Consider the following 22057-nt stretch of genomic DNA (forward strand, 5'->3'; position numbering starts at 1 on the left):
AGAAAAAAAAAAACGAAAATGCTTTTCCTCTTAAAAATGCCTCCCGACCGGAGTCTTTTTTTGTCCGCTGTTGTGCATAGAATTATTAGGGTCGCGCGATAGATATTAGTATTCTATTCCGGCCAGCCGCGTTACTCCAACGTCGTGTAAATAATGGCAGAAATATGCTAATAAAAGGTACGCGAGACCTTTTGCACTCGCGAGAATAAATATTCGAGCGTGACATAATTTGAAACATTTAAAGGTTATGTCGACGTTATCGTGCATTACGAAATTACTATTTAAAACTCCACGACCTCAAACTTAAACATAGTTTAAATTTTGCAAATGAACAATTTAAATAGAAGAACCAAGAATACCGTTCGTATTTGTCGCACGTCTCTGCTATTCGGATCAACGTGTTCCAGTGTAATTAAACAAAAATATAAATTCTCTAAAACTTAATTACGAAGATAATAGAATATAAATATTTAATATTTTAAAATAATCATTTCAGATTTCTTTGCAATTTGTAGCGCAGAGTAAAATTTATATTTATTACCTGGAAGCTGTATGTGTGTCGACAAGTGCTTTTCGATTAATTTGTTACCGTACCAGCGCTGAATCGTCATAGTCATAGCAAAAGCATAGCGTAGAAAATTATCATTGACTAACGATTTGTTCGCCGTTCGCGAGCGTAAGTACTTGGAAACTGGTCAAGGGTATCCGCGGTTTCTTTAACTGCATTGTATTCTGTTAGTTGTTTTTATCTTCGCTGATAGTTTTACGATTCTCACGCTCATATATCTTTTCTTCGGTCGCAAAGCATTCAAACGAGTTCGAATAATTCAGTTTTGCACAAAAAACACAAATAAATTTTTACGACCACGTACAACTCGAGTGATCAATTTCAAAATTATTTAAGATAAATATGTTCGCCAATATCAACTGTTCCGATTGCAATTTCAGAGTAAGCAATCTGCACGAACGATTCTGCTTTCAATTTAAAAATTAATCGCTCTCTGTGCGCGTATACCGTGTATACAGTACGCGAATGCATTATGCATCAAGTCGAAAAGCGAAGTACGCTCGCAAAAAATCAATAAGTGAACTGGCAAGTTATTTCCCCGTTTTTTATGTGTCTCACCGTAAAAAAAAAGAGACAATACAACGCTCTGTATAACGTAGCGAATGGAATCGGTTCCAGCGGAGGCTGGCTGCGCGATAAATTGAATCGAACTTCTTGTCCCGATTTCTTTTCTACGCTCGCGATAAATCGTAAACGGGACCCTTCAGCGGCCGCTCGACTTCTTCCATCAATTTCCGCGTTTCTTGCAATTAGGATCTCTTACCCCCATCGGCGGGCGCGCGATTCACGCCTTTCATTGTTTCGTAACGACAACAAGCGCAAAAGTGCCCTGTACTTTTTCGTCGAGAGCCACTTCAAGGGACGCGTTATTCACGGCTCCGAGGAGAAAAGAACGTTTTATGATTCTACTCTCGTCGTCGGCCCTTGTCTTCCGGGGTCCCGACGAGCGCTCCACTTTCCTAGTTTCGACGTGAAGCGTTTCTCAGAGTTCTTGGCAAACGCTCGTGACCGTACCAAAACAGCTGTTTCTTCATACGACAAGAACTGTTGTTACAATCTTATAAATCGTTTAATCTTGCTGTTCCGCCTGGAAAAATTTCGTACCACGATTCTGCCCGTCCTCATCCTTCTCTTATTCCTCTTTCTATCGATGTCTTTTCTAAAAAGGATGCAAGTTAATCTGTCGAAGCACGATTTGTTTCTACAGGTATTTCCTTGCGCCATTTTAAACCTCAAACTGATCTGGTGAGCATGGTTTATATTTCAAATTATATTGCTAGCTTCTGTGTACTACGAAAAAAGTCGTTTCTTTAGACGCAGCTGAAAATCGGGATATTAATTAACTTTAAACGTATTTCTATTAAAATTCTGGTAGATAATTTGCATATGTTTCTCAAGGAATTAGGCGCAGAAGACTGGACCACTAGTCGACACGTTTGAAAACAACAGGGGGGCTCTTCGAGCATATCTATAATTTATCTTTGGGCACCAATCTTTCGAAATATCTAATAATTTCTGTGTTACGGAAGAAATTATAGGAATAACAAAGAATCACAAATAAATAATAATTTATTTTGTGGTCACATCAATCTCCAGGTCATTCCTCCACTTAATTTAAAGACCTATATCTTTGTTGCCTTAGATGATACAAATATCTTAAAACGAAAACATAGATCTGATATTTAATTTATTTTTATCGATGGGATTGTCGAGTCTGTTTAGAATTAGTACGTGCTCGAAGGAAATTTGAATATTCTCGAGAGTATCGAACACGTTCGTCCTTTGTAATTAAAGTCCTTTCGTCGGGAAAGTTACGAGCGTTTCTTCCGAACGTGGAAGATATTATTGGTCGTCAACAAAGAGTGCCGCGGAGTCTTTGTTCGAGCGACTAGCGGTGTCTGGAACCGCATGGATCGCCGTCAACTCGTTCATGGATAAATTCCACGACGACGTCGAGGGCGTCCGTAACGAAGAACCGCCGGAAGATTTATACGCAACCTTCCTCCCATATGTGCGCGTACGCGGTCGTAGCCGAAGTAGGATTATGATGTTTCCAAGTAACAACACGCCCTACACGATGGACACGTGTGGGCTCTCCATGCTGGATGCCACTTTTTCTTTTTTATAGCATTTCCTACCAATGCGTCCGACGAAAACCAATTTACATACGTTCTACGCGGCGCAGACCGAAGCTTAGAGGCAATAACGCCGATAGATAATGTATTAACCTCGATACTCGTAAACGTTGCTCGAGGGATCTTAATGTTTTCATTCTTGTATTCGCACCAGTGTGTGGTAACTCGTATAATGTAGTGCTGAGGAAAACGACTGGTTGGTTAATCTCTACGCTTGCATCTACGAAAAAGATTAATTACGCCAAATTACGTTTCCCCGTTCAACTTTTATTCGAATCGTTTCTTTGATTCGTTGAGTGACATACCACAATTTGTCATAGAATTTATTTCGTACAGTCTCGTTAAAATTCAAGCGTTTTACCTAGATTTACTCTTTAGCGAAAAGTCATGCCACTCATGTGTCAACGTGTCAACGTGTCAACGTGTCCAGAGCAATTTACGTGCAATTCGATTTCGTTTTAAACGTGAAATCTTAGCTCCATTTGCCCGAAAGATTACCATTCGTAACGTTTTCAGAGCTGGAACGTCGCGTTTATAAATCTTCCGTCCGTTCCAAGCTACCTGCCCTTGTCGCATCCAATGAGTTTTCGACTTACGGACGTACCGAGTAATCCGGCTACGATTCGTCGTTTTTTGGTTGCTCGCGAGCAAATTTTATCCGTACGCTCGTTCGCGATTCGCGACGCGCTATAAATTTCTATCTGCCTCGATAAAGAGGGGCGAGAAAAGGAAGCCGTAATAACGGCGAATTTATAGACTTGGCGTGTGTACCCCGCGCACCTAGATACGTACAGCGCCCGGCACAAAGGGCGGAACGCATAACGCCGGATTTCGTGGCTCGAGATTTAGGACCCATCTATACGTGTTTCGCTTAGGCGCGCCGGGGCTTATTGGCCCCGTTCGTTCTGCCTGGCTAACATCGAAGTCTGAGGTATATGTATAGGTGGCGAGGGAAATCACCAGTGGCCAAATAATCCTGGACCGTTTGTCATCGTTAGGTAAACCGCGACCGCGAGCCTCGGGTCCGCTTCCAGATGGGATTACCGATCGGGTAATAGTTTCTGGACGCACGATCTTCTTCCGTTCTAGTTTCATCGAAATTGAACAACGACTTTAATTTCGCGACGAGCCGCCCCCGCAAATCTGTCAGCATCGATTCTCTTTTTGTTGGTCTACCACGTATCGTCTTCGTATCAATAGTTGCAGACCGCAAGATCGCGTTGCATGTATTGCTCGTCCGCGAAAAGTTGGCTATCGTCGCTATTGGCCGAAACGACTGGCCAACTTCCCGCGGACGCGCAGTAGACGAGCCACGGAACAAGCAACGATGCACTCTGAAATCGCAGGCAGGTACGAGCGTCGTTGCAATTCGATTATAATCAGCTGTTACGCGAGCAGAGATTTCTTTCCAACCGCGGACACGATGCAACCGGAGATATTATTGACACCGGGTCTCGGATCGCGGGTGCACGATCGTGCATCTACGTGTCTAGGCGAGGGGCAGCGATCTTGTCGAAAGATCCAGATACACGGCGATAACGGAGCACCGCTGTACTTGACACACCGCGCGAGATTACGTTGCACGTGCAACACGGACGATTCAACATCGCGAATAAAATGCGGAATGACGAGAACCGCCCCGGTGCTCTATCTTCGTGGTCTCCGTCCAACCGGTTCGCTCGAACCGCGCTGGGATTTTAGCGTGGGAGTGCCCGTGAATTGAATACACACGTGTCAACGGACACCTCGCGCCGTTATCAGAAGCAAAAATCACCCGCGGAAGTCCACCCGATGATCGTGGAACGAATTCCTGCGGAATCATGGACGCATCTTAATTTTCGGACAGCGGGAGACAATAACGCGAGAATAATAATATCGCGTTGAAAGATATCTGAGAAAAATATTGCGATAAATTGTCAATCCACGATATAATTTGTAACTCCATAACTAACCCAGCAATGAAAATATAAAATCAATGACCAATGTGAACTGAAAATATTAATAATAGTAACTATATAAATATTTTTTTTTTAATTTTTGCATGGAAAAATTATATTACTGTGAAATTTTAAAGAAGAAATTTGGTGGCCCAAGGGGGAGATATTTAATTCAAGATACGAAAATGAAAATTCGAGTCGCTTTAAAGAATTTCAGTTTAATATATCGCGTATTTAAAAAGATCCACGATATTATAAATATGCATCGACAAATAAAATAGCATTTGTGTCTGGCTGCAACTTCATCGAATCTGCATAACTCGAACAATTTTGGAACTTTACTCCGACATCGTTGAATCACTGAACTTTCCCGATACGTGGACGAAGAAGTCGGTTTTTTCGATCCCCGAAAATGTGATTATCCCCTCGAATCGTAAGAGAGGCGATTGCTAGATCGTGCCAGAGAAAAAGTGACGCCGTGAAGCGTTCGTAGGGAAGAGAACGGTCGGATTAATCGACTTTCTTCTTGGTTGCGTACCCCAAAGAGCCAATCGTTCAAAGTCACCCGAACACGCCGTCGCGGCGGCGAGATAAGCGACTCGACATCGCCTCGCTTTACTCCTTCGCTATCGTCGCTTTTTCTCCGCCGCGATCAGACTGTCAGGGCAGCAATCTGTTCATCATTCATCATGAACGACTGCACGGGGCGTTTGTGTCCCGAACCGAGGAGGAAAGAATTGGCGAGGATTCCGTGGCGCTCCTGCGTTCAACAAATTCTCCGTCCCCGCCAGAAATCCACGTTCTGAGGTCACACAAATTTTCCACCGGTGTCGTGCGGTGCCACCAGGGGGGTCTTGGAAGCTTTATAAACTGTTCGTAGAAACCGGGCGGTTCACCGAAGTGTATTCGTCGTGGGAGCCAATGTATCGTAGCAGTCGCGTTTCGATGCTCGAATTTCAATTCCAAGATATCGACGGAGGCGATTACTTTTATTGCGAACGCGAGTAATCGGACGCTTGCATCTTTCGTGTCGACTCGGGTAACGCTTACATGGTGTTTTGTATCGTTTCGTCCACGAAAACATGATGACGAGGCACTCAAAACATTCAACTTCCTTGTAGAAATCGAATGTCTTATTTTAACATTCATTTTACGAATCATCGTTGTAACTCGTAAATTATTCATCGTACGAAAAGATGTTTCGGTTAAAAGTTGCATGTTTTTTTATCAAGATACGAAGGTCACTTTTAGGTTTGCAAACAGAATGGTTCATATTTCTTCCCGAATTCGGACGAAGTATTATGTCAGATGGGGTCTAAAATAAATACCGCGATACTAATGAAAATTAAGTTATCTTCTGTTAGAAAATACCGTCGAAACAACATTGTTTGCAGCATTCTAGATTAGTTGCTATGTATCATCGACCGAGAACGAGCTTAGTCGTAATAGAAAAATCGGTGTTGGTACCCGGGTCATCGGAATTCCGGGCGCGGCGTGCGAATAAAAAGCGCGAGAAAGAAACGACGGGGCAAAAATAAAGACGAACGGAGATCGGAGAGATGGGTTTGTGCCTGATTGGTAATCCTCTGGTGCCAACGGCGCGGTAAATCCGAAACGGAAAGGGAGACGGGAGGAGGGAGGAGAAACGATATTCGGCGAGGCGTGTTCTGCCCGACGAAAGCGACGGGGTAAGGTGTACGCGCAAACGAGATCCGAAAATTTATTCGCGTTGGACGGTGCTCGAATAAATTTCCATTCGAGTCCATTCGACTCCTCCGTGCTTCGGTCAACTCCAGATCGCGCGAAGGTTCCGCGATAAATTTCGAGAGAATCGACTTTAGACTGCAAACGTTTCCGCGCCGGTTCCATAAATCCACGCTCGCTGAAAATCTGCTTTGGCTGGCGCGATCCGCTTGAAAAATTGGACCCTCGAATATCCCAGAAAAAAAGTCAGCGTTACTTGTAGTCTTCGCGAATCCTAAATTGGTGGGTCTTCATTTTTTATTAAGCATTTGTGAAAAACAACGGTTCTTAAATTTGTAATTTAATGAGGTAAAATATATCGAACGTCTCTTACAGCGACAAGATCGATTTTAGTTCATTTAGAGAACGCTGTACGCACCCGAGGGCTTAGTCCCTTTATTTAACTGCAAACATCCATTGATCGTCTGCATCTCTTGTCGGGCGTCTTCGATGACATAAATATCGTCCCGAAGGAAATTTAAATATCCTCGGGAGTACTGAACGCAGCGAGGTGTGTTGCAGTATTTTGCATTTTCCATAAGTGTATATGAGCAGTGATAGGACCATTGTGTTTCTGTCTCGATTATTGATGCAGTTTTGCCGCCCGGAGACAGGATGTATCTTCGCTCGAGAGACACGGCGTGAATGACTGCTCAGTGGTATTCAACGAGTAGGTGATTTTAGTTCGATCATAGCCATTTCGTTAAGGAAAAATTTGTTAAAAACATATATCGATAACGGACGATCGTACGACTTCCGCAGAAATACCAACAATATTCTCATATGATTTTCACATCGTGGTTTAAAATGACGAGTATTCGAACTTTTCGACGGATTTTTAAACCCACGTACGCGAGATTTATTCCGTGGGATCTTCGTTGCGTGAAGCGAAATTCTCGTTTGCGGACCGACCGGATCGGGAGTTCCTCCACTTCATATCGCTAGGTTCCACGATTCGTGTTTCATTAAATTAGTACGCTCCTTAAACACAGATCACGGATTCTTTTTGACACGGTGGTGGCGTACGATCGGGGCCAGAGATGCACAGCGTACGTTTCTGCAGTTTGTTAGAGCACTGTGAGACGCTGTTCTCGGTGCGGCCCCGATAATTCTTCGTCTACTCCTCCTTCTTCCTCCCCGCCTCGCGTCTTTCTCCTCTATTACACGCACGACTTCCGAGGAGAGTACATAACGCGATCGTAGAGATGTTTTCGAGGAAGCACGTTGGATTTAAGGCCAACCGTACATTTACGTTCGAACGACGATACAAGCCTCCTCCTATGCACGCTCTGTCATCCGCGCAAAGATGTTGTCATTGAAGGCATTAGCCTCGTTTATATTCTTCGTTTCGACGTCGGTTCTATCGCGTCAGACCACCCCGGTAAATCGCATTTCAACTCGATCGACTGTACACATTCTAGCTTCGTCGTATCGCACCAGCAATTGATTTTCGTGTACTCCTCGGTTGCCATTTTGTTTATACGTAGTTACTCTTTGGTTTGCGCAATCAAGGACAGAAAGGATACGCGTCTCAAAAGACAAACGACGCGTATTTTGGTGTAGAATAAGTAGAAACTTCAAAAATATTCGAAAAGTGGTTCCTTGACCCCGAAATGTGAGAAAACACCCATAAAAATGGTCCAATTTAACAGCCATAACTTCTACAATAGTGAATATATTTCGTAAACGAATTTTTATAGGAAATTTTTTTTTATGAAAAATTGACAGGTGCCTAAATTTTTCAGCAAAATTAAAAAGTTTCAAATCATTCTAAAAAAATTATTTTCGGTTGCAGGGGTCAATTGCAATCATTTTTAGTGAATAGGCATACCCTCGAAATCCTAACCGTTTTCGAGAAAAAAAATTCGCAAGTGTAGAAATTTTTCGACGAAATTAAGCAGTTTCAAATTATTCTGAAAAAATTATTTTCGGTTGCAGGGGTCAATTGCAATCATTTTTGGTGAATAGACATACCCTCGAAATCCTAACCGTATTCGAGAAAAAAAATTCGTAAGTGTAGAAGTTTTTCGACGAAATTAAACAGTTTCAAATTATTCTGAAAAAATTATTTTCGGTTGCAGGGGTCAATTGCAATCATTTTTAGTGAATAGGCATATCCTCGAAATCCTAACCGTTTTCGAAAAAAAAATTCGTAAGTGTAGAAATTTTTCGACGAAATTATAAAATTTCAAATCATTCTAAAAAAATTATGTTTAGCTAGGGGGGTTAATAACAATCATTTTTGGTCAATAGACATACACCCGAAATCCTACGCACTCTCGAGAAAAAAATTCATTACCGAAGATATAATGTCTGACCCCTGAATGAATGATTCCCCTGAGAGCGTTAGTTTAAAAGAACGTAACTTCTGAACGGATTGTACGATTTTAATGTTTCAAGATGCAAACAACGCGTATGTATTCACTCCGTTAAAAAAGAATAAAATTTCTATAATTTCATTTTCTTCCTTTTGCATTAATTTCTGTGACCTGTTGGTAATATCGCCATTGGAAGTAAGGTTTACTCGTGTACCTCGTCAGTGCTCCTACGATACCCGTGAGTCGTTGCAAAAGCTTCGTTTTTATATGGTCTGGGACGAACTTCCATCCAGACGTCATTACCGATACCTTGGTTTCGAGACTCGTCGCTCGCGTATCCATGCGTTTCCCGCGCATCGTCGAACCTATAAAGCATCTTGACGGCCGCGTGGGAGATAAAAGCGTTGCTTTGAAGCCAGACAGACGGACCAGGAAAACGCGGAGGGCCGCGAAAGCGCGACAAAGAGCAATAGTGACCGCCGTCCGTCTCTCTCTCTCCCTGTTTGTATCTACGCGGTTAATGCGAGCCGAAGTGTTCCGAGTCAAAGCGCAAACACAACACGACAAAGCGGCCTCTGTTCCAGCCCTCGTCCTTCTTTGGCTCCTCTCTTTTCCTTCCTCCCTTGTCCGAGTGCTTTCGCACGCCCTGAACCGCTCGCGAACCGCACCAAAGTGCGAGCGTGTATGCAATGTGTGTATCGTCCCGAGCGGAACGCACTTGATTCCACTCGACTCGGCTGCCAGAACTCTGAACCCGTTCGATCCGATCCAGACGAAATAGCTCGAGTGGACTTCTGGTATCAGTACCACGCCTGCTAGCACGTGCTTAATTTCATTCTGTTAATTAACAACTGGAAATTGGGTTGTATTCCTCCGTTCTGGCACAATTCCCTTCCTTTGCGCGGAAACAATGCGATCTTCGCTTTGTTGTTACCGATATTTGTTACGAACATACGCTGGTGAAGGTATATCAAACTAGTACATTCATCATTCACAGTACCACTTGTATCCGTACACTACGATGACGATTTACTGTAAATGGGGAAATACTTGTTTCTCATGAATTGAGTTTTTCAAACTGGTATAAATCAAGAACGAAACTTGTCAACGGTAAACAGGGTAAATGATCTCGTATCAGCATTTATTTATTGTTGTACACTATTTATATTATACATCTCTATCTCCGTTAATATTACAAAAAAACAAAAGAAAATTACTTTGTAAATAGAAGTTACAGAGTATAAAAAATTCCTAAAAAACAAGTTTCTCTTCCTTTATAGTGAATCGACATTATAATTTACGAACAAGGGGAGTAATAAATGACATATAAACAATAAATAAATAAGTAAATTTGATTCGTTGGAACGAAGAATGATGTGATCGTATATTCCAATAAAGTAATTTAGTTATCCGAATGAATTTGCGAATGAATCGCCGGGTCAGGTCTCCGTCCGATTGCACTCTGCGGCCATATTTGACTTCTCTCGTATCAAGTTTTTCCGAAGTCATAAGTTCAATTGGGCTCGATCCTCGTGATTCGATGTAAATTCTCGAGTGTCAGAAGCTGTGCCGGGGTCGTGTCGTAACGATTAAAATTCCAGGTCATCGTTCATCCCGAATGTTCTCATGCAACGAGATATATATCCCCCCTTGCCTCTCCCGGGATTCAAATAAGATTCCAAACTCGTTCTGTCGCGTCGTAGCAGCGTAATCCTTTCGCGTGTCTAAAACTCTAGACGGCGGGCGCTATTGCATTTCAGGCTCGTCGCCGAAGAAGAATACGGTGCACGGGTCAGCGCCGACCTCGACCTCGTGCGGAGAGGCTATTCGCGGAGAAAGGTAAAGAGAAAAGAGAAGTTTTGCTTCGAAGGGAAGCTTGACGTGCCGCGTAACCGGCGAGAGATCTATGGATTTCAATGGATTCCCTCGAAGATTAAGGATCAATTAATCGCGCGTGATCAATGGGTCGCGGCTATTCGCGGTACGCCAAAGGTCACTTGTACTAATCAAGTCGGCAATTAGTTACCGAGACACGCGTGTGCAACGATATTGCCGGTATATAAAGTTCAGTTACCGAGAAAATTGTGTACGACCAGGGGGAATACCCTGCGTCGAGATTTGCACGATTCGAAGAAACGTACCTACTTACTGCAGAAGTAAACGTATATCTTATAAATCAAGAGCGACAGGTACACGCGTAACGATCGATTACGTATAGTTTACTTTGCGTGTACAGATAGATAACAAACGAACAATTTGTACGATGAACAAAAGTATCAAAGATCGTGTCACCAAGGAATGTTTTTGAGAAACGCTGGTTCGTAAACGAAGAGGAAACGATCCAACGTCGAGAGACGGTTTCATCGTGGCAAAAGAAGAAGCGCATGAATACGATGGCGTTTACGATGACAGCGATCTTTTGCATACAGTAACCAATAAGGAAGCTCGTTCTTCCGCCTCCGTGGTTCGGTCTTGCGGCAAGTGACAATAATTCAACTCGTAGCTCGTAGCGGGGCGATAAAGCTGATAATTACGAAATATTACGGTCTCTTAATGGCTCGGTATTTTACAATCTATGTCGACGAGCACCACGCCGTTCTCCGTGGCAAACTTTGCCCGATAAAACGAACAGTAACCGCGTACGATAATGTCGCTGGATTTTCATTGAGAACGGCTTATCAGCCAGCCCCGCGGCGTTATCGCGTTTAGTTGAGAAACGACGTTAGGTCCGGGACGCGAAAGCCGCGATTTCGACGAAATCCGGCGAAAAAGCCGGTCGGACGTCATCGATCGTCAGCGCATAAGAGATTATGATAACGAAAGCGCGGGAACGCGAGTGGAATGCTCGGTCGATGTTGCGTGCGCTTTGGTATTAGGTTAATTGCCAGCTGCGTGAAATCAATGACACAGAAATATTTCCTACAATTATCGTTCCGTAGAAATCGACGGAAGAGAGTGGCGGAATCTTGCCGATTCTGGAATGCTTGTAAATTCGCGATCCAATAGACCTACCGCCAGGTGGACTCTCGCAGGCGAGCTTATCGAATCGTTTGAGATCTTCGTAAGCACGTGGACCTTGACAAGTTCTCATGAGGTATTTTTCTCTTGTCACAACCGACGAATTACCACCCGAATAAGAAATTATCAGGCGCTAGTGGTAAACGATTCCACGAATATTGTATTTTGAATTTTTAATTTTGTTATAGATTGTTGGTAAATATTCCATTTTTGTGAGATTATTTTTAAAATCACTTGTTGAACATTATGAATAATATTTTCTATATGAAAAGTATAGATTACTAAGTAAACTTATAGGATATAGAATTTGATATTAGTAATATAGTCATTGTCAGATCCAACGCAGGATTTACAGGTAATTGCCTAAAGGCATCGAACAGAATGGCTAGAAGTTACATCATAAATCAAATTGGAAATCAAGATATAGTCCGTTAGTCAAATACAGATACTATCTTAAGAATGTTTTAGAATTGTAACCTACAATTTTCTATTAAAATACAATGTATTCGTATTGTATATGATTCGAAAAGAATCTATCGACGGCTAAGACGATGCAATCCTTCCGTATCGGTAACGCGATTAGTTCCTTCTTTCTATTTGTGTTGATCCAGTGGAACCTAACTAGTTGGCAGTACAAGACCGTAATTGAAGAAAACGAACGAAGTTACGGGGCGAGCGAATTGAAACTCGTAAGACCTCCTAGGTTTCTCCGTTTCCCCGAGCGTCGGAAAGCAGAATGAAGTTCCTTGAAAGGCGATTAAATTATCAGCAATTGCGAGGCGAATCGTCAAGCAGCATCGGTGAACGTGCGTCGGGGTACGTGGACGCAAAATTTGGCTCCGTTCCACGTACCGTTTTCTGGGAATACGGTCGATCGACGCGGGTGAAAGCATAAGGTATCCACTTCCCAGAGAAGAGTCGGGTGTTGCGTGCCTGTAATCGGAACCCGCGCATCACGGGATCGTAAGTGCCCGGGGCTCTTATTTGCGCATAACTTTGCGAACTTGCCTCTTCGGACAGCGTTCCGTATCCGCTTGTACCGCTGTTAACGGATCATGCGTCCAATCGGAATCGCGCCGGACAACAAACCCCTGCGACCCAAGTTTGGAAAAGTCAAACGATCATCCACCTACACCGGTGTTCCCCCAATCTTGTTTCGAGACAAACTTTTTCCATCGATGATATTAAAGTCGACGTTTGCTGGAAAAGATGTTTGCAATTTCCGCAACAATCGTGTATGGGTACACGATGATCCATACGTGATTCGAGAAACAACTTCTCAACATCGGTTTGCTTGTAATGTATGGGCTGGCATGTACAACGACGTGTTACTTGGATCCCTCTTCTGATCAGAAAGGTTAACTGCACGCTCTTCGGGTTCTTTAAGAACGAGTAACCGGCAATGTTTGACGTTTCCTTGTCTCTTTGTTTACGTATGTGTGATATACGTAAAGATGCGACAGCAAGTTAGGCTTTAAAGAATTGATTTTTTTAAATTCGAGAACCGTGTGAATAGTTTCTTAACAAACTTTTGAATATTTTACTTCGACGTGGCTCTTGACGCGTGCGTTTCGGGGCACCGTGTCCTCGAGAATGATAATTTCTAGCAGAGACGAGGGTTTTTTGTGGTCACGAGGCACCGTCGAACAGACGCTTCATTTAGAACGTCTAGACCTCGTTGAAACTAACCAGTCGAGGGTTCTCGTCCACTAATTAAACGGACTTGATGAAAAAATGCATGGTAAAAAGCACGGAAGCATCTGCGGGCCGCCAGAAGCTCGGTAAAATTAATGCGGCTTTCTTCCGTGCTTGTCAACGGTAATCATCGATGCAATTAACCGTTTCTTTCTTTTGATTGCTTTCAGAGCGAGTTCGAGCCGCAATGTCACGTTTTTCGGACGAAGCAGTTACGCAAACCGCGTCCGTGCCATTTGTGCCATCAGGCGGTGATCAAGCAGGCGTCGTGTTGCAGAGGTGAGTCGATAAGGTCATTCCCTACGGCGGCAGAGATCAGAAAGACTCCGTCGGTACGTCTGTTGAAACGGTAGACGGTAAAAAAGCACGAATGAAAATGGCGGTAAAAACGTGGCGGGCTATTCAAACGTACTCTATTGAAAACATAATATTATGAATTTTCTTTGAAAAACCTAATTTAATTGGAATCGATGTATTCTAAGGATTTTTTTTATGTCGGTTCGTTTCATTATTTATTAATTAACGTACAATCTTGTTAACCTCTTCGACAATGTAACCTCTACAAGGTGTAATAAAATATATAGGAGCTACTTCAATTAGTGATTAGGGACGCAAAAATAATGAAAATTTGATCATGTTCCGGAGTTATTATGGTGTTTGTACAAATGTGCAGTTGCTTTTCGTCACAGAAAGTGTATATTCCAGGAACATGTTCAATTCATTGCCAGTCATCTCGTGTACATCGTTTTCAATTGTTTTCAAATGTGTTCGGAAATGAACGTCTAGTGTATTTAAATCTAGGAAACGAGCAAGTCAGGCAATGGGTTATGCACGATCTATCCATTTGTTTTGTAATCGTTTGTTCATGAACTCGCTGGCGACTTGACAAAACTGTAGAGGTACACCATCATGCATAAACCATAACCGATGTGCAACATCGAGTGACACAACTCCCAACAGATCATTCGAGCGATTACTCAAGAAAGTTTGTATCGACTACACTAATCCTTACAGTGTTAAAAAATTATTTCATTGTTAAGAAAATTTATATTTAATTAGTAAGTCTGTTTATAAAATTGTTGACCACTTCGTATGAAACTTTATTAAAGTAGTTCCCACATATTATGTACAGAGTATTCGATCGAATATGACATGGCTGGCGAGTCTGTTCATTATTCACTGTTTCTACTTACACTGATATTCAGCTCGATTCTCTTAAAAACGAAACATTCTTTCTTTTCGACTGTTTTTTTCACTGTATATGTACAATCAGAAAAGCTTATCAGTAATTATCAGTGATTTTGTTTTCCATTTCAGTCTGCAAGTACATCTGTCACAAGACCTGTGAAGACAAGGTGAGTAATAATAATTTCTTCTTCGCGTATTGATACGTTGACTGTCGGACCAACATTTTATTTGTATTTATTCAGAAGATATATAACATAATAGTTGCCATAATACATTTTATTCCGATCGAGTTGCATGAATTTTGTCCAGATTAATATTTTCCATCCCTACATTACAGACATTACAGACATTGATTGTAAAGGAATAGAAAATTGCCCGATATAATAAATGTTTAAGTATCCAAGGGAATTATCTAAAAAGTTAATGAATATTTTAAATTTCATTTTCTGTTTTTTTTTTTTTTTTGCAAACTGGTAGTAAAGTTGTGCTCAGGTGGCGTTTCTAAAAAATCGAAATGTAAAATATTGTCAACAATATTGCCGTGTGCGAGCCGCTTAAAGAATTTTCCATCCAAAGAAACAGCGACCGTCCACTCGACGTCGATTCCCGCGAATTAGTATTTGCGATCGAGCAACGTCTTCTCGGAAAGTTTGTGACGGAGTGGCGCGTGGAGAGCTCTTCCTCGTACACGAAGAGGCTCTCCGGAGCGAGCATGGTGCCGCTGGTACTTCCTGGTACTCAAACAAATCTCCTGCGCCTCGGACACGCGAAACAAAACGCTCTCGAACAAAGCGGATCGTCGCGTTTGCTAATTTTTTCAGCCCTCCTCCCCCTGTTCGATACGCTCTCGATACGCGTCTCGATTCACGGAACGGTACCGGAAGTCATCGAGAACCACGTCGTCGATCGGAGTTAGCAGATGCATCTTAATTCGAGCACGCCACCAATGGCGTGGCCGATGAGATTCTCGGTTCCTCGAAGTCCTCGCCGCGAAGATACGAGCGTGGTTCGCGCGAGCGTGTGTTCGTGAGCGGGAATAGATCTCGGTTCGGTCCCCTGTGTGAAATGCGGTGTGGGTTCAGTCACCGGGCAAGGCACGAGCCTCACTTACCTTACCTTCTTCGTATCTTCAAGTACTCCTGTGTCACACTGGGCTGCGCGCACCGAGCCGCGCCGACTCCGCACACTTTCAACACGGTCGCTGATACACACACAGGTACGCCCCGTGGGCACATATACGTATACGTATATATACGCTGGGAGTAGCGGAAGGATGAACGCTGGACGTCGAGGAGAACGTGCCTCAGACAGTAGGAGAGCGGCAGAGAGCACGACTTCCTTCTGTAAGTGGCGGGACGTCGTTTGTTACGAAGGTTTTGTGGTACTGCGAACAAAACGGTCGGCTCGATTCCTTTGATACGTCTATTTCGACCGGGAAAGAGCTTCCATTACCGTTGGAAGACCGAGAAATCTACGGCGCGGATCTTCTAAGGTCGGACGCGTTGAAAGCAACGAAAGAATCCAGCGATCCGAGTGTCCCCGGCCACGATTGACATTTAAGAAGTCGGAACACACGCCGATGGTCTCGTCCTCCGCGGTGACTTTCGCTGAACTTGTCATCGCCGCCAGGCAATTAGCGGCGAATCGTCGAATGACATTTCGGTCGGTCGGAGAGATGGAGGGGGAAAAAATCGCGGAAGGCATAAACTTTAATTAGCGAGATCAGTCCGATAGATTATAACCACGATTGGTGGAAGGCTACCTTTCCGCGCTCGATTATCCAGTTCTATGCGCGATTATTGAGCATGTTTGTCCCGTCACGATTCGCGGATCGTGAAAAAGGTTAACAATTCGAGGCTAATTGGTGATTCGAAAACGGTTTCCTGATATTAACGAGAGGAAACATCGAACGTGGCGGTCTATCCAGTCGTACGTCCCTCTTTCGCGGAGCAAATGGCATGGTTGGTACTTACAGTAGAGACAAAATTTCACACAAGCAGATATTTAAAAAATTAAAATAACATAAAACTCATTAGACTAATATATGCCCACCCAAAATCCATGCAACTTTCATCAGAAACATTTTTTCATACACCCAATAATTTGCGAGTTACAAGAATGATTCGTAAAATGAACGTTGCTCAGGGGCGCGTTCGTCTTTCGTAGAGCGGAAACGACATTCGACACCTGCAGATATTTAAACGCAGCTCCTTTATCCCAGTTGTGAAATGTTCAACTTACGAATCACGTATGCGGTTCATTTTAAGAATCATTACTGTAGTTCGAATTTATTAAGTTTACAGGCCGCGGCACGAACGTTATTGTCCTTTCGAGGAAACGCATAGGCGATCCAGCGTTCGTAAGAATTCCTCACAGGTCACGTTCGTTCTGGACGTTTTGAAATCCGAGGCAGGTCTCGGTTCCTTCCAGGAGTTGTCGCGCCTCCGCGTCATCTTCAGCTTCTTTTCCCGGTATCGCCAAACGTCAACCTTCGCGTATGATGTAATTCGTTACGCGCACAGTAGCGGGCTAACACTCGGTTTCGTACCTCGTCACCTTGAACTCGCGACTATTCCGACATTGGACCACACTCGCGGTACTTCGTGTTTTATAAGTGGTCGAACATGATACACGCGTGGATAATACATTACATACGTGTACAGGGTGCTAAAAAAAAATTATTAAGAATCCGAGAATAGAAACATGGACAAAAGTTTCCGGTTTCCAAGCACTAATTGAAAATTTCAAATAATTTTTTTAATCGTCTCGAGTCGATCTATAGCAATTAAATATGGTTAAGATAATTTTAGTTGCGTCTAAAGATAAGAGTCAAAAACGTTTTTAATAACTGAAAAATTTAAGAGTAGAAACTAACGTGGCACACAGATGCTGGTAATGATAAAAAAACCTGCAAGATCGATTATCGATTACCGGGGGCTTCGCTCGTTTCCAAGATTCTGTAAACTTTTCCGCAACACCCTGTATGGCTCGAGAGGCCACCGCGTATCCTATTCATTAATCTCGGTTACGTTTGTCCGTACGTACTCGTGTAATGCTAGAAATTGGTTAGAAAGTACTGTTATCTGGCGTCCCCTGTAACATTATAACGCTACTGTATACACGAAGGAACTATGCATCACGTCGCGTATCTCGCGAGATACGCCGAGGTATGTGTGAGAAGGTATTGATATCATCGCTGTGCTATAACGCCTTTTCTCCTGGAATTCAAGTCGGCACGGGCTGAGAACCGCTGCACGCTGGAACGAGCTAACGAACGACGTCGTTCGTCGAATATGGAGAACCAGATGTCTCCTTGACATCGAAGGTCGTCTCTCTAACCACCCGGGACTCGGTTCTTTCCATCCCCCTCCTTTGTTCGTCAAACTCCTCGTCAAACTATTCTCTGGCGCGCGCGAAGTCGAACGCCCTCTCGCCAAACAGCCGCTCCCGAAATTCTCAAACACCATTAACTCTCCAAACATCAAAGCTTCACGGCTAACAAACTAGCCACGACGTCGCCAAAGTTTGCCACTTCCTGATCAGCGTTAGACTCGCCCTACCCCCCGCGCCGGTTAGTCTCTGTCCCGGTTCGTTTTCAAAGCACAGGGATTCGCGCTGGGCCGTGTTCCTGATACGCAAACTACCGAAAGCTCCTTGTGTTCCCTCGGTGCACGGTCATCGTTGCGGGTAACTGGCAGCATGGGCTTCGCGGAAGCGGAAGAAGCCGCCGGGAACTCTGCAAAGCATACGCTCGAGAGTAACGTTCGCTTTTCGTTGGGCTTTTGCACGCGGACGATAGTGCTTAAAACACGATGCACGGATCTCGATTCGGATGGTCAATAATTTAGGAAATATTTTCCGTATGAGATTGATGATAGATTTTATGGGATATTTTAAGGTAATTCTTTAAGGTATTCGATGGTTGGTCGAGCACTTGCGAGAGAAGCGTCGAGCGTAGCCCTCTGGTGGCGAGCACGGGGAGCGTCGTCACAGTACTATGTTTCCAAAGATTCCAAAGACAAAAATGTAATTAAATATAATGAATCGTATAAATGGATAATAAAATTTGTTCGTTTTCGTTGTGCAACGGAGTACAGTTAGGCTTCCGCGTAAGTGAAAACAGTGGGTAATGGACAGACGCGCCAGGCAAATCGTATTGAATCGGGTATTACACTCATATCGAATTATCTCGAAAACAAATCCTTGGAGGGAATAATATTATTCTTTATTTTCGATTTGACTTCTTCAACAATACGATTTGAGTCAGTTAGAACATTTTCTATAGTCTGATCTGTAACTTAACAAGTATCGCTGGACATTTTTTAGCCAGTTTATTCGTTAATTTTTCCATTCTTTATCGAGAATAAAATTTGCCTAACTCTGGCAGTGGAGTGTTGGCGAGTGGAACGGGCCCTTTGAGTGGCCCGAGCCTCTTTGAACCGGGATGCACGTCCGAGTGTTGCTCGGCCTACGTCGCGGGGTGCATCGACCGTCCGCCGTTGTAAACCGTGGTCGCATCTCGTCCTCGCCAAGTACGAAACCCGGGGCTACCATACCTGGTGGTAGCGCGGTGTGTGCCACCACCTTGGCCTTCCAAGATTGTAAACAGCCGGCAAGAACCGGGGAAACCAGACGATGGGTAACGTTTGTCCACGGTTCTACCTATTCTCCTCCTCCTTCATCCCGTTGCTCGTCCACCGTGCGCTTCCTTATCTTCGTACGTGTCCTCCCTTCTACGCTTCTGGCCGAGATGCGCCCAGGTGCAGCGTCGCCGATGCGCTGACCCACGCCCTTCGACGTTCCAGCGCGGCGCGCGTCAAACCGTTGCCCGGCCGGGAGAAAGAACGAACGTGATTCACGAACCACGTATGGAAATATAGAACGTCACGAGGAATTTTCAACGGCGAACACTACGGCGAATACGACCGTGGAAGAGGCGGTGGAAGATTGGTGGCGCGCCATTGTTTACCGGGGGGGAGGCGAGAGCCGTAACGTTGCTTCTGATACATCATCTTTATCTATCTTCTTTTCTTTATGCTCGTTCACGACGAAGCGCTACGAGCTGATGCACCGTCAGCAGCTCGGATACGATCCGCCTTGATACCCTTGTTCGCGATGAATGCGGAATTGTTACCGGTGCTGATTTAAGAAACGGAAGCGAATGGGAGGAACGAAGCACGCTTGATTAAAAGGAACACGAAACGGTGCTGGAGGGAAAGAAATTTCGAATTTCTGCACGCGACCAACGGGGGTTCTTAAGCAGATTATCGACAAAAATGATTAGAACGAGTATTGATCGGTACTACCTTGTTTACGGTCATAGTGAATTTAAGATCCTATTAGAAGTCTCGTATCGTTGGTTCCCACGGTCGATTTATTTATTTAATAACAATATAATGCAAGTATAATACAGAGTCAGCGAAAATTGGCCAGAGTTCGCTTTAGTTTGTACCGTCAGGAAGATTCTGAAATACGTAGCAGCCTAGAATGGGTGTTGACTCGATTGGCAAATCGGTACTTGTTGCCCTTCACGGGTCAGTCCTCTCCAAAGGCGAATTCACGCCCACCTAGGGGGTAGTCGACCGTGAAGTAGAGGGTGCAATTGGGCCGAAGCTATCACTGGACAAAAGCTTAATTAAAGGGCGAGGCGTTGAGAAGTTCATCAAATATGCAGAAAATTCGTGCCAATAAAGCTCCTATAAACTCGGATTTGGAAATCTAAACATAAGTTAAATCTATTAAAATAGTTCGAAAAGAAAAAATAAAAGTTTGTTGTACGAGCCTTCGTTTTTGAGAAAATCGACTTCGAACGTTCATGGCGCGCGTGCACCGTGCAACTTCGACGCCATTTTTCTCGAACGCTGTGGGTCGTAGGAGAAACATTTATTCCGATCGTTCGATTCATTTTTTGGAGAGGATTCGATTACGGTGGTTCGTTTAAACTATACGTAGGTGTGAGTACCTCGCATGCATTTTCGAATCGCGGATTGGAGATCGATGGGATCGCGTGCAAGGGCTGTAACGGGATTCGGAGCTGGGTCGGGGCTATTGATCGTACGAAGAGGGACAGGATCGAGAGGATCGAGACGGAGTAAGACGAGACGACCGGGATAAACGTGACGAGCGAAATGTGATCGTGACATTGACTCGGGAACTCGCAACCCGTTGGGCCCAATGGCTAATAACGTCCGCGATTGAGCGCGCCGCGAGATCTCGAAAGTGGCCACTATTTACAAGGACACGTTCGCGTTCATCCTTCTCCCATCGATTTATCGCCATTATGTAAGGAATTATGCTGCTAGAACGCGTTGAAGTTGAGTCTCGACGACAGGTAACTCCTTAATAAGCTTATCTGTGATCGTACACGAAGTCCTTGCAAAAACGAACTCGAAAAGGAAATTAGAGGCACGCATATTTTGCAATTATATATACACCTAGAATTTTTAGTAAAATTTACACGGCTTTAAATAAGTACCCCATTTTTCGAGTTAAAATATATTTTGCCTTTCGATCTTTTTGTTAGCAAACAAATATCTTTGGTGGCCTGTTTTATCCTATTTTCTTCTGCGTTGGCTAAATGTCACATTAATCAGAAAGTTATCTTGACACGATCGTATAAACAATGTCTACAATAGGATTAATTATTCCCTTTATAACTTCTACGCACGCAAACTGGCAGTTACCAGTCTCATTCTACACATCGTTCGTTAGTTTTTAATGGACTAACAGTGACACTTGATATCAAATTACAAAGAGCATGCAATAGTTGCGTACGATGTGTTTATGAATTTTAAATAGAAGTGCATATTTCTTATTGTAGACTAAATCCAAAATAATGGGCTTTTTCAAAATACCTCACCCTTTCTATTATTTCTTTGAAAAGTATTCGGTTAATTTATGTGATTATCAGCGAATTAGTTGCAAGTACTATTTTTCCAAAAAAAAAAATGGTTTATTGGAAGGTCAGGGAAGAGTTTCGAGAAAATATGGGATCGAGAAGATACATGGAGTATCCGGGTACACTAGTTATCGACACAAGAATTAATACTCCCACGAATTGCTATTCTAACTCACCGTTATTTACTACGTTGTAACAACATCGATTTCAGAGCTGTCGACATTTTTTTTACGCGCGTAATTGGTAGAAGAGATACTGCGGGGTCGTAAATTAACGGCGGCGCGAAGAATACTGCGCAGAATTTCTTCTTCGCGTCGACCCGGGGACGGGCGAGCATATTTGCCAAAGTATAAATTTCGAACAATAATTCGGAGATAAATAATTCTCGACGCGTCGTTCGTTCGTTCGATAAAAGTTACAATCCGAATTGCAAAGCGGGATTCCGTTTCGCGTTTAATCAACGTCCGTCCCTTATTATTCGAGTAAACTTTCGCGAGTAAGAGAATCCTCGTTATAATTATAATAATATCCAAAGCGCGTAAGTAACGGGGTGGTAT

General features: G+C 43.5%; 1 protein-coding gene across 5 annotated transcripts in view; it reads left to right on the plus strand.

The window, feature by feature from the left end:
• Window positions 1-22057, plus strand: part of LOC122404609 (tensin-3) — a 215286-nt gene that overhangs the window by 63643 nt on the left and 129586 nt on the right. For all 5 annotated transcript variants that reach the window (XM_043408719.1, XM_043408721.1, XM_043408720.1 and 2 more), the window contains exons 2-3: window positions 13585-13693; window positions 14732-14769. In XM_043408719.1, the coding sequence (XP_043264654.1) occupies window positions 13585-13693; window positions 14732-14769 (147 nt within the window). The remainder of the gene's footprint in view (window positions 1-13584; window positions 13694-14731; window positions 14770-22057) is intronic.

This window comes from Colletes gigas, unplaced genomic scaffold (genome assembly GCF_013123115.1).
Source record: "Colletes gigas isolate AHSC1104 unplaced genomic scaffold, ASM1312311v1 Colletes_gigas_Sc00003, whole genome shotgun sequence".
Classification (NCBI taxonomy): Eukaryota; Metazoa; Arthropoda; class Insecta; order Hymenoptera; family Colletidae; genus Colletes; species Colletes gigas.